The 12,170-nt window shown below is 46.9% G+C and overlaps 4 protein-coding genes across 4 annotated transcripts; 2 read left to right on the forward strand and 2 right to left on the reverse strand.

Annotated features, from left to right (window-relative positions):
• Nucleotides 1-11: 11 nt before the first annotated feature.
• On the forward strand, nt 12-4,158 carry BKA55DRAFT_565951 (uncharacterized protein). Its single transcript, XM_046192561.1, has 2 exons — nt 12-1,564; nt 1,614-4,158. The coding sequence occupies exons 1-2, from the start codon at nt 76-78 to the stop codon at nt 4,091-4,093; spliced, it is 3,969 nt and encodes a 1,322-aa protein (XP_046049826.1). The 5' UTR covers nt 12-75; the 3' UTR covers nt 4,094-4,158.
• A 237-nt stretch (nt 4,159-4,395) lies between these two features.
• BKA55DRAFT_641939 (major facilitator superfamily domain-containing protein) lies at nt 4,396-5,851 on the forward strand (the record flags this gene model as incomplete). Its single annotated transcript, XM_046197143.1, has 2 exons — nt 4,396-4,843; nt 4,955-5,851. Exons 1-2 carry the CDS (start codon nt 4,502-4,504, stop codon nt 5,849-5,851), a joined length of 1,239 nt encoding a protein of 412 aa, XP_046049827.1. The 5' UTR covers nt 4,396-4,501.
• On the reverse strand, nt 5,814-8,368 carry BKA55DRAFT_613045 (uncharacterized protein). Its single transcript, XM_046196673.1, has 8 exons — nt 8,230-8,368; nt 8,094-8,171; nt 7,652-8,049; nt 7,463-7,604; nt 7,103-7,409; nt 6,754-7,047; nt 6,316-6,702; nt 5,814-6,265 (listed from the first exon to the last, which is right to left on the reverse strand). The coding sequence occupies exons 1-8, from the start codon at nt 8,319-8,321 to the stop codon at nt 5,903-5,905; spliced, it is 2,061 nt and encodes a 686-aa protein (XP_046049828.1). The 5' UTR covers nt 8,322-8,368; the 3' UTR covers nt 5,814-5,902.
• Nucleotides 8,369-10,358: 1,990 nt separating this feature from the next.
• BKA55DRAFT_565955 (uncharacterized protein) lies at nt 10,359-11,092 on the reverse strand. Its single transcript, XM_046192562.1, has one exon. The coding sequence runs from the start codon at nt 10,931-10,933 to the stop codon at nt 10,541-10,543; it is 393 nt and encodes a 130-aa protein (XP_046049829.1). The 5' UTR covers nt 10,934-11,092; the 3' UTR covers nt 10,359-10,540.
• Nucleotides 11,093-12,170: the final 1,078 nt, after the last annotated feature.

Raw genomic sequence — 12,170 nt, forward strand, 5'->3', positions numbered from 1 at the left:
TCCCCTCCCAGCCCTCATCGGCTTCAATCGCTGTTCATGTCGCGATAGCCTTTACCCAATCTAACATCAGAAGCCATGAAACTCCTCGGTCTGTTGCCAGTTCTTTTCCTTATGCCATCCTCGGTGATGGCAATATTTGGTGCCAACAATGAGACCGACTTTTGGGACGATTTTGCCAATAATTTCGCAACGGATCTTGCGCCCGTGATCGCTCTCTTTGGTGAACAAGTCACCAAACAATTTCTTAGCGAGTCAACCACGATTCTAGATGTCATCATCTTCGCAGTTGGCCCTCTTGGAATAATTACAGCTGTCGTATCGTGCATTAGGGTCGCGAACAGCACATTCCTAAAATCTATCATTGGAAGGGCACGCGAGCCTCATGGATTGCCAGAGGTTGAGCTCTGCTCCTCGACGAGCGGAGACGTCTGTGAACTTTGGTCGAATGGAGGAATTTGCAGGGTTTTTGGACGGCCGAGGATACTTGAGTTCATGTATAACAAGCCTAGCAACCCAAGTGACTATCTTCCAACCATCGACCACTCTGGCGATGAGATACCTGCCAAGTGCGGTATTGAATCGACAAGGGAGGTCTTCGAGAAGTTCAAGCCTACAGAGCCCAAACAGACGAGTAATCCGGCTGGACGATGGGAAAGGATCTCTTCTTCTCAATTCTTGAGGCTTTCATTTCTTTCCAAATCGACACGAGGCCACGAGAGCCCAGTCAATGGTGGGAAGCACGTAGGAGCAAACGGTGAGCCTGACGTTGAGGGAGGTACTTCCCACGATGGTCACGGCCAAGCCACAAACCCGGTGCTGGCCCGAGGAATGGACACGAAGATAGGCGAACAAGCCGAGATCGATAGGAGCTTTGCACCATACCCAAATCTGGCATTGAACATAGGAAGGCCGAGGTCATCAAGAGCAGTCATGGGTTTGTGGGCTGCAGCCATATTCGGAATATTACTACAGGCCAGCTTTTTCGGCTATGCGACTTGGGCTACGAGGTATAAAGCGAGCTTCTACGATAACGCCAGAGTCCCTAGCAATCCATCATGGTTTATCCTGACTGTAGCTGGGACGGCCTTTATTGTGACTGGGATGGCAATGTCTGCAGAGGTCATCGACCGTATTTCCACCGAGCGCAGGTTCGTCTTCCGCGGCTCGACAAAACCTCGAATGTTCTGGTTACAACCTGCTGGACAGCGAATTGGTGACCAAGAGTTTGAAGGCTTTGCCTACAACCAACCAAAGATTGACTACATCACATCCTGGAAGACGGTGCAGAATACATCAGACTTTCAATGGCGTGTCTGGTGTGCTGTCATGCTATCGGTTGTAGGTTGGGTAATTCAGTTTGTTGGGCTCAGAGGAGTCCATGGAACGGTTTCTCTGTACCAGTTCGTTATCACCATCATCATGTCAATTATTCGTGGATGCCTTCGAAGTTACAGCACCCCTCCAAGAAATCAGCTTTTTGCGGAGGATGTTAAGGGGCACGAGCTTGATTGGCAAGCAATGGAGCTTGCGAACAACTTCGACCGAGGGATTTCGGACGATAAAGGTAGAATTACTACTACTAAAAGAGAGTTTGGCTAATGGTTGATTACCAGTAGCAGAATTTTGGTTCATTGACGGCCGACGAATCGATAAAGAGGAAGAAGGCCAACAGACAGTCGAACGAGATGGACATATCTTCGATAAAATGTATTGGAATTCAACGTCGAATAATATCTTCCTGATGCGTGACTATAGTGGTCGTTCGCGCATCAATTCGCGAAACACGATTGAATGGATGGAGAGCAGAGATTCTTCATATTGGCTGAGCACTGATGCAGAAAGTATCTTGGAAGAACTCAGAAGAATAAGCAGTTCGGATGTTCTTGGGATCTCGAACGGGGGTGACTCTGAGCCCAAGTTACCGCAGTCAGCAGTGAGGCTGCTGCGTATTCGATCCCGCTTGGCATTCTTGACCAACCAGCCACCCTACCAAGTATGGGATGGCGAGATCAGAGACATGGCAGCACGGCTTAAAGGGTCACTTCAAAGAGCGGGGAGACTTTTGACATCGGGTTCCTTTTTCGGCCAAGAATCTCCGAATATCAAGTCAATTGTGTGGTCAGCGGCCTGTCACTCTCAAAATTGGCCCATGGACAGCCATATGTCAAGCACTCAGCTCTTTTGCTTTCACATGTTCCGACCAGACCTTGGAGATGACTGGAATATTGACGAGCATCACTTGGAAGCCGTTCTGGGGCTGTGGTTATGGTCGTTTCAGAAATGGAGCTCCCAACAACAGAGAAAGTTGCCGACGGGCATCAAGCCCTTTCCCATCAACCCAAGCACAAATGACACCTTGACTATTCTACTACATCGCTGGGGAACACGGCCGCACATGGAGAAGTTAGGGATGCCCTTGGAAGAGTTGACTGACTTGTCCGTCCCTGCCATAATGCTGCTACAGCCTCTGAAACACATGAATTCGGTGTCGGGGAAGATACAAGCAGATGTGCTATCTGTAGACTCCAGATCGTCAGTACTGAATCTAATGGCCCAGGATATTTTTAGTCTTTTTATGAAAAGCTTGGCCTTGACGTTGGAAAGTGGTCTTGTCGATATACTATATCCTGACCTCGCCGGAAAAACAGGCCCCCAAACTTCCTTCATTGAGGGTCTGATAGAGATACTTGTTTTGGAACGTTTGGCAACTCGCGATGAAGCTGTCATGTCTATAGTTTCAGGTCTCTACCAGGATTCAGCGTTTCAACGATCTGGTCCGCCATTGCACCTTCGACTGATCTCAAAATCAAATTCTCTCAAGCGACAAACCAAGTTTGAAGAAAGTGAGCTTTTGATTCAACGACTAGTCGCATCTGGATCGAAATCCGTTCGAGCTCTTGCTCAGCAGAGCTTGTGTGAACTTTACCGATCTGAATTGAGATGGAAAAGCAACAATTCATTGATGTTTACCACATCTGAGATCAGGTCTAGAGCCGAGATGATGTGCAAAAGATTGGAGGAATTCAACAACGACACAGACAATGCGTACCGAACTGCAATCGATATGTTACTCGCTCGAAGTGCTGGGAAGGATGATACTTGCTATCATCCTTTTTATCATCGTTTCGGGAATGTTGAACTGGGCCCGCCAATAGGAAGACGTCTCGATGAACCTCAAATACCTCTCGACATGAAAACCTTGGCCAGCCTCAACTTGGACAATATGGAGAAGCCACGAAAGTCCCTAGCCGCACTGTATGTCTTAGCATTGACCTTGGTGGATAAATACGACCTTGGGGCCTCTGATCTCCATGTCCGAAAACAACTTCTCCGATGGGCTATCGAAACAGACTGTCATGGGTTGGTCGAAGACTTGTGGATTTCAGAGCAACACCTGAGCGATAATATGAAAGCTTTTGGTAAAGGAACCGATGAGATTTTCTGGGCAGTCTTCTCTCTGGCCCGAAACGAAAGTGCGATGGCTACGATCCTGTTTTTGCTCGATGTTACGCAAGGCCCTGTTATAACTCAGCTCCAACAGAAAGATCAGATGAACGAGCCATGGTGGTCTACCAGCGCGCTGCAAGAAACTATCAAGACGGGTTATGAGCGATACGATTGTCCATTGTCAGTAGCATCCTCAGATCTCGGTGGCCTGGAATATGTGCAGTTATTGGCTGGATCGAGGAATTGGGGCCTTGAGCGCTTACACGCAGCGGTGCTTTCAGCGCTTGACTCTGGAAGCCTGGAGACTGTGAAATACTTGTATTCAAAGACGTGGGTATGGGAAAAGATCGGAATGGATTCTCAAACTGCGTTGCCTAAGCTTTTAGAGACTGCATCACGTTGGGGTCTTAAAACATGTGTGAGAGTTGTGCTCGCAGGCGAGAAGCGTCGAGGTCTCCGGCGATTTGGCGTCGGTGACTTTGAGACCGCACTCAAAGCAGCTAGGGAGGGACTTTCTGAGGAGAATATGGAGAGGGGGAAGTATATTTTGCACTATGATCAAGCTGGAGTTATTCCACTTCTGGAAGAGGCAATCGAGAAGCTCCAACGGTGGATTTCATTTCAGGACAGCATGAGGTGGGTATGAGATATAGTCATCGGATCAGTCACATCATATATATGTAGAGTACCAGTGGCCTGAAATACAATCGATGCTTTTGATCTACTTCAACCGATCAATGCAGCACTTGGCACATGAAGAGTGATCGATAAATGATTTATATAGTTCCGAGGAAATATTGGTTAGTATCGGGCCTTTTATGTCAAGGACCCGAGTCTTCGGTTAGCTAGGGCGGAAAAGAACTACGGTCTTGGCAACGCTAATGCAAGATATGAGCTTATAATGGTCTGCTTTCAGAGTCTTCCGATGGTCCGAGTTTGTGGCCATATCTATCAACATAAGGTTGGCTGTCTCCAATTCTCAGTCTATCAGATAATATATAGTCTGAAAGTCTAGTCGAAGTTGGGCTCTGGTCCAAACATATCGATCTCCAACATGAACGACAAAGACACCCCAACGCAGCCGGATTTGGAAACGCAAGAGATTTCGCCGACTTCCGAAAAAGCCCCAGATGGAGGATATGGTTGGATCGTCACAACTTCAGTGGCCATCGTCAACGGTCATTCATGGGGTATCAACGCAGCATATTCAGTCTTTCTCGCCCATTTCGTCCAAGAGAATACATTCCCCGGTACAACTCCACTTATGTACGCCATCGCTGGATCTCTCAGCGTAGGCGTTATGATGCTCATCTCACCATTCGCTACTATCATGGCTAGAGAACTCGGTACAAGACCGACGATGCTTATTGGGGCTACAGTACAGTCTGTTAGTCTTGTCTGTGCAAGCTTGTCAACTGAAATATGGCAATTGTTTCTTTCTCAAGGAGCACTCTTTGGAATTGGAATGGGATTGCTGTTTCTGCCATCCTATGGAATTATATCGCAGTGGTTCACGAGACGACGGGCTTTAGCCAATGGTATTGCCATTGCTGGCGCTGGTCTTGGAGGCTTGACGTACTCGCTTGCTACCGGGGCTATTATTCGCAACATGGGATTAGAATGGGCTTATCGGATTCTTGCCATCGTATCGGCGGTGGCGAATACCACTTGCACCCTTCTTATACGAACTCAATATAACTCACAAGCAACGAGACTTGCTTTCGACACGACTCTTCTGCACAGACCGGAGTATCTTCTCGCCTTGAGCTACGGCGCCTTCAGTATGCTAGGCTATTTCGTCCTCATTTTCACGCTTGCGAACTACGCAAATGTCATTGGACTATCATCATCGCAAGCATCGACGATCCCAGCATTCTTCATGTTCGGCCAAGCTATCGGCCGTCCATGCATCGGATGGTTAAGCGATCGATTCGGTAGAATCAACCTCACCTTCATCATGTCTTTCATCACCGGAATCTTAACCTTCGCGATATGGATCAACGCAAAGTCATTTGGCGTACTCCTGACGTTTGCACTTGTTGGGGGTTTATCAGCTGGCGTCTTTTGGGTAAACATATCACCTGTCCTCGTGGAGGTCATGGGTCTCGAGAACCTAGCCTCGGCGCTGAGCTGTCTTTGGGTTGCTATGGCTGTTCCATCGACGTTTAGTGCGCCTATTGCTTTGGAGATTTATACAGGAACAGGGAGTTACTTGGGTGCACAGCTTTTTACTGGGTTTATGTACATTGCAGCAGCCTTTTGCGTACTTGGAGTAAGGCGGTGGAAGATTAGAAGCTTGGCTGGCGAGAAAACAAGGTGTACTGCTTCAGCACCAGGAGAAGATGAACAAGATCTGAAACTGAGGCGTTGGACTTTGAAGTGCCTTCAATTCGATATAGTATAGCTGACCACAAAATACCCACGCCTGACCCCCAATACCGATGCCGTCAAACCTTTATGCCATCCCATTGAAGTCATTAAAATCGAAGAATCCATTTGCATCCATCATTGACTGATCCATCCCCAAATATCCCATATCTATAAACGTCGCAACATCTGGCACACCCGAATCCACAGATTTGAACCACTCATCCGTAAACATCCCTTGATCAATCGTTTCTCGCATAGCTTGTGGATCAGGTGCCGCAATTAGAGAGTCAATCTGGCATGCAAAAAAACGAGCAAGATCAAAGTATAAATGTGCTGACGATGTCGCGGGGAGGTGTTGTACCACACGGTCAAAGAATGGAATAACACTGATGACTTTTTCTGCAGCGGCGGCAGTTTCTTCTGCTGTGATGCCGCCTTTCTTTACAGCCTGGGTACCAGGTTAGTGAAGATTAAAATCCTGAGATAGGAGTAGCTTACCCGTAGTATCTCGGTCATGGCATGACAGATCATAATGAACTGGTTATTCTGAAAACCAACTGAGACGTCGTTCATTACTTTGTCTGTGACTAAATGGTCAAAGATACGACCGGCGACTTCAATGTTTTTTCTCTGAATGATCAAAAGTGCTGATGCCGCTGCGCTCTCTTCAGAGGCAGTCAAATCTCGTAAAGCCTGGGCGTTGAACACCAGAATACTATGATCCATGTAAAAAGCCAGTATTGGGAGACATCTTGAAGATGGCAGGTCATCGGGTTGACAGCGTTCGTTGCGGACGCGGGTCAGGCGATCGCAAGCTTCTTTGTGCCATTCTAGGATTGAAGCTGGCGTCGAGACTATATGTCTCCGTTTCTCCATAGCTTGGAGCTGTGACAAAGATTGTCAGCTAAATATCGGTCACATCGTTATTGAACTTACCAATAGCCCCCTAATCTCAATCACTCCACTGATGATACGGTCTGTTGGTTCTGCCATAGGTGATTTCCACCAATCTACTGCGGTACGAGGTACCGCCTTCCAGCTCATACACTGCAAGCGTCCATTCAAGGCTCCAAAGCCTTTATCTGCGATAAAAGTGTACAGCCATGTTCTTTCGTAGTTTCTGGTGTATCTCTCGGTCAACTCTGGTGAAGCATTTGGAAATTCTGCGTTGACGTATTCTTTCACAATGTCTGATCTGTTAATACCCATCTCCTTGGCCAGCTGAACAGCCCGCGGGGAAGTCAGCACGCGTCTGGGAGCATGGAATAATGTGGGCGATACTCACATGGCTTAGTGATAGCCAGTACGGATCATCTGCTTGCCTTGGGGCGAGGGGAGCCCAGTAATGGAAAGTGATGATGGCTTGGATGGTTGAAAGGGATTTCACCGACGCGGCGATACACCATCTGATATTACCGCTGGCTAAGGATGACAGAACTGGATAGATAGCTCGATCACGGGGACGCGCTGAAACAGCACACCCGAGAGCGCAGATGACAGAGAACAAGGTGAATGAGCATCCGTAGACATATTCGCGGGTATGTAATGTGGCGTCTAGAAGGCCGATCAGAGGATGGCGAATCTGGAAGAATCTAGTTGTAAATGTCAGCACTATGGCGAGAGCACTCGAGATTGATTGACCTACAGTTGGAAGTACAGTGAAGCGTCGTTATCGTCGATCAACCTTGAAGCAAGTGGATCGCAAGTGCCTCTCTCTAGCTTGAAGGGAGAGTCAACTGCTTGAGTTGCTAGAATCTCCCAGTCTTTCTGCTGGGCTCTATGTGAAGCTGATACGAGTTAGATAATAGAAAGGAAGACACATGCTCTCACCTACCAAAATACAAGGCTAGTCGTTCTTTTATCGGTGCCATGATAGCTTCACGCATACCCGGCTGCATCGGCATCTGAGACCTAAGTCTGTCACAAGCCTCAGAGGAATTCATCGAGATAGCAGCGGTGACCATAGTTATAGGTGATACCAATCCATCCGCATCATCACTCTCATCATAACTGACCGAACGTCGATAAGTGACAGAGCGTGACGATTGACTAGTATCGTGGCCATGCTCAGGCGCTGAATCAGTCCCCTGTCCATGTGTCCACGGGGTTCCTCTTATAGAAACAGTAGTATTTGGACTGGGGAGAGTTTGTCCCAGAAGAGCTGTAAGGACTTCCTCTCGAGCACCGCTTTCATCGATACGAGCGAGGAGCTTTTCTAAACTATCTGGTTTGCTTTGATGCGTTAGAATTGCCTCAGGCGTGAGCTATGATCTTACTTTGTACTACCATGCTTACGACCCCGGTTCGAACGAGCTGGATATTTACAAATGCGATCATGAGAAGCGCAGCGAGAGCTAACATTATTGTGTCAGTCAGTCTCGCGTGAATATGATACTGGCTAGACCGACTTACCAAGGATCCTGGCGATCGCATTTCTGCCTCGATGCACGGCAGCTGAAGCATGCAACCTGATGCTGCTGCGCCTTTTCAGCTGGAACCTCCATTTCGGTTATCTTTGTATCGTTAGAGGTGGACCTGGGGGATTTGTTAGTCGCCAAGAGTAAAATGCGGGAGGTTCGGGGTCTTGTAAAGTCGTCGCTGTTTTGATCTAGACCCCGGTAGTATCCACACGTGATCGTCCTGAGTAATCAGTGGACCAGAGCAATTCCGGAATTTTAACCTTGAACGGTCTTTATTAATTACATTCATCGTACCATTATGGAACTTAGTATATGAACATGTAAGCCTTTGATTGACTTTTGGAAGCCCCAGTGTGCGATAAAAAGAGGGAATCAAACTGACTAATTGCCCTCTACCACTAATTAGAGATTGTCTGTGTCAATAAAAAACTCCGGTATATATCATTAATTGATCTGAAGCAGAACTGAGAACTGTTCCAGCTAGGACTTAGGCATCAATAGGCTTGAGGTTAAGATTTAATATCAGACTAAAACATATAAGTGAAATGAATACTAACTAGTAGTAACAAGAACAATGCTTGATCTACTTCAGAGAATAGCACCATCTCCTTCCTTCATTTAATGATTCAGAGACGGGATCCCGCAAGTACAGCACAGACAGGGCTATTGTGAGATCACTTTTCATTCATTACCCATACAACAAGCAAAATCCAGTAGTAATGTAGTTGCAATCATAGTTCCCACCAACATGTCTGAAAGTAATATTCAGTTGATGTCCAAATCCCCCTGCTCCCTGTATTTCAGAATATTATTCATCTCACCCATCGAGTCCCTAGTCTTAGTTGACTAGACCATGAATACACTCGACGAAGTTCATGGAAGTGCAATGTTGAAGATCAGAGAGCAAATAAGAGTCGCAATCAGTGGTTCCAGAAGGAATGAACAGGACGAAAACCTTCTCTGCTCTTTCTGAGACGCTCGCCACTCCACGAATGCGGCATGTTCATCGTTAGACATGGCCACATGTCTAAGCCTATCGCCATGGCTCATGTAGATATCGTCGAGAGTCCACTTGCTCTTTTCCAGAGGAGCCGCAATCACCTCCATTTGGCACCCAAGCCAGTCCTGGAACTCTTCCCAGTCCATATTGATGTAGAAAAATCGTGTTAAATAGACGAAAATGATCAAGGACGATGCAGCTAGTCTGACTGGAAGATCGAGGCACTAGGGTGTTGGGTACTGGTAAGAAAATACAAGATAAGTGCTGAGACTCCCAGGGAGCATTATTGGTTTGCGAGAGAGAAAAGGGCAGAAGATCAAAAGAGATACCGGACCGTCGGGTGCTTATGAGAAGGAAAGCACCTCAGTAGAGGTTAGGGAGGGAGAAAGGTATTTACTCTCCAACTTTGAACAGTGGCAGCGAAGTTGCTCTTTCGACGTTGGCTAAAATGTATGTAAATCTCCCAAGCTAACCAAAGATTAATGAGTATTGAATCATTGAATTACTTCTTTCTCAGACAGGTAATATTCACCTGGGATGACAAACAATCGATTGTTCGGAACGCTCATAATGACTAATCATTAGATCTCATGTGAACAAACTATGCTCAAATCGCGGTGAATGAGAAGTCTCGCTTATGCTGTTCTGCAGTGTTCACAAATGTGCCTGAAGTTCCAAGTTGATTTACTGCATTCCTTTCACGCCTCTATCTCATCAACATCAAAGAGTTTCGTCAAGTCATTCAACAAAGACTGGTCGAACGACTTGCAAAATGAGAAATTATGCAACAAGCGATAAGGTTGGGCCAATCAGTGCGTTGTCTTTTGGGATCAAGACGTTAGAAAAGATGCGCGTTAGTCGATAAGGGTCAGGTTTAATCACTACTCAATCAGATTTTCTTCAATTCAATCTATGAGTCTAATTGAAAAATCCATATGAATGACACAATGGAGGCTTGGGCTGCCACATCAGCTGTTTTCAAGGCAGACAACGACTTGGGCAGTTCCGTCACTCGTTTTGAGAAGGGTTCTGTCAAAGGTCAAGGTCAAAGCTCATGTCCAAATTGAGACGGAGGACATCAGAGTATTAGGGCTGTTACCGTATCTGGCATAATGAGAACTGGGTGAATTCAAGAGCCCACTTGCGACGAAGGTTTGTTTTTGAGGGTCATGTTTAGATCCGATTATAAGAGCTCCGAATCTGAGGCGGCAAAGCCTCATCTTTGTTCGAGGTATCATGGTAAAACTCCAGCGCTTAAAACTAACCAATAACAATGGCAAGTCGTCAACCAGCTTCCCTTTAATCACAGGTATCCATGTCCTCCTCCAGGCGAACTCCCATACCCTCCAGCAGGCGCCAATCCTCCACCATGCGTCGTCCCCGAAACACCACCATAAACTCCTCCATTAACACCTCCATTTGGTCCTCCACTAACACCAGAATAGACACCACCGTTGACACCGCCGTACAGTCCGCCATGCGGTCCACCGACGCTTAACGATCCATTACCAGAGCTGTAGCCAACTCCGTAGCCGTACTTGTCTTTATCTCCTGACGGTCTTGGACTGCCATCGAATTTGCTTCCTTGGAGTCTAGATGTAGCTTCTGGTGTTCTGCGCCCAAGACTTGTTGGACGTGGAGGCGGTAGGTCGTCCTTTTCGTCTTTGTCTTTTGAGAAGAGATTGAATAAGCACATTTGAAGGACTGAGAAGTTGTGTTATGAATATTTGAACAGGTAATTGCTTAGGGATAGATTTTGAGTTGTGAAGTTTTAGGTTTTTGGCGTTGAAATTTTTTGAGATTAGGATCAAGGTTAAGAAGACGCGTATTTAGGGGTAGAGATTGACTTTTAAACGATAACGAGGAATATTTAGAATTAAGGTTTCTCGTCTCTGACACGCGTTCAGCGCTAAAAAGCGGGCTCTAGTGGCTGTGTGAACCAAGTACGGCCAATGGGATACACCGTTCGAGCGCTTGGACTACACCGCCACTCATGTTGGGATTCCGTAGCCCCCTGATCTAGCACAGCCTTAAAAGACCCTGCATTCAGCTCATGCGACACGACACGACAGCATTACGAGGCAGAGATTGACATCATCAATTAACAGATATATCAGGCTGAAAAATAAGCGTATCTTCGGTCCTAAACTTAAGAATAACGGTATGTATTTAATAAAGTCTATATAAGCTTATGAAGATATTATCATGAACTTAGGGTCTTAGGCAAGTAGACCTGGGTTAGGTAAAGTCTATAAGATGTTATAAGAATGTTATGATGATGTAGTCCTAAAAGATTTATTCTAAAACTTATGGCCACTGCCTAAAGCTATCCTCAGTCCGTCTCCTGGTGTTCGTCACAGCAGTCGTCGCAATACTGAGCAACAACAGCATAAGAGTTATCCATATATATCGTTCCGCGCTTCGTGTCCTTCTTGAGCTCTGCGTACGCATCCTTAACCTGCTTGCCAGCCATGCCACCCTTACTCCAGTCCTTACAGCTTATTATGATTCCGCAGCCATCACCCGAACCAAAAACCTGAGGGAAGACAAGCTTCTCAACAGCGCCATAGATGGCTACTTTAGTATATCGGAAGTCATCCTTGTAGCGACTGGTAGCTCGGTCGCAGGAGTCTTGAAGGTCATAGCACGATTCCTTGTCAAAGTCATCGGTGCCGGTTGCCTTGGGTGTTGCAGGTCGGATCGTCGAGGGAGTGCCCTTGCCGTCGGTATGAGTGTACTTTCCGCCGGGATAGATACCAACCTTCGTCGTGCGGTCGGGGTATGACAGGATGGCACCGCTGCCTAGTGACAGTGATAGGCTTAGGCTCAGGGGGAGGAAGGGACTCTGTAGGAACCAAGGTAACAGAGGCAGGGTACGTGTGATAGTAGTGGCACTGGCCGGAGATAAGTGGCGCACTGGTCATGAAAGTCTG

The sequence above is a fragment of the Fusarium redolens genome, assembly GCF_020744475.1.
Source record: "Fusarium redolens strain MPI-CAGE-AT-0023 chromosome Unknown BKA55scaffold_7, whole genome shotgun sequence".
NCBI classification, from domain to species: Eukaryota; Fungi; Ascomycota; class Sordariomycetes; order Hypocreales; family Nectriaceae; genus Fusarium; species Fusarium redolens.

Bases quoted from the DNA above. Each gene is read 5' to 3' on its own strand.
- BKA55DRAFT_565951 (XM_046192561.1), top strand. From the start codon at position 76: ATGAAACTCCTCGGTCTGTTGCCAGTTCTTTTCCTTATGCCATCCTCG. The intron at 1,565-1,613 runs GTAGAATTACTA...GTTGATTACCAG, and splicing joins AGGGATTTCGGACGATAAAG to TAGCAGAATTTTGGTTCATT.
- BKA55DRAFT_613045 (XM_046196673.1), bottom strand. From the start codon at position 8,321: ATGGAGGTTCCAGCTGAAAAGGCGCAGCAGCATCAGGTTGCATGCTTC. The intron at 7,048-7,102 runs GTGAGTATCGCC...ACTTCCCCGCGG, and splicing joins ACTGGCTATCACTAAGCCAT to GCTGTTCAGCTGGCCAAGGA. The intron at 6,266-6,315 runs GTAAGCTACTCC...CCTGGTACCCAG, and splicing joins CCATGACCGAGATACTACGG to GCTGTAAAGAAAGGCGGCAT.
- BKA55DRAFT_565955 (XM_046192562.1), bottom strand. From the start codon at position 10,933: ATGTGCTTATTCAATCTCTTCTCAAAAGACAAAGACGAAAAGGACGAC.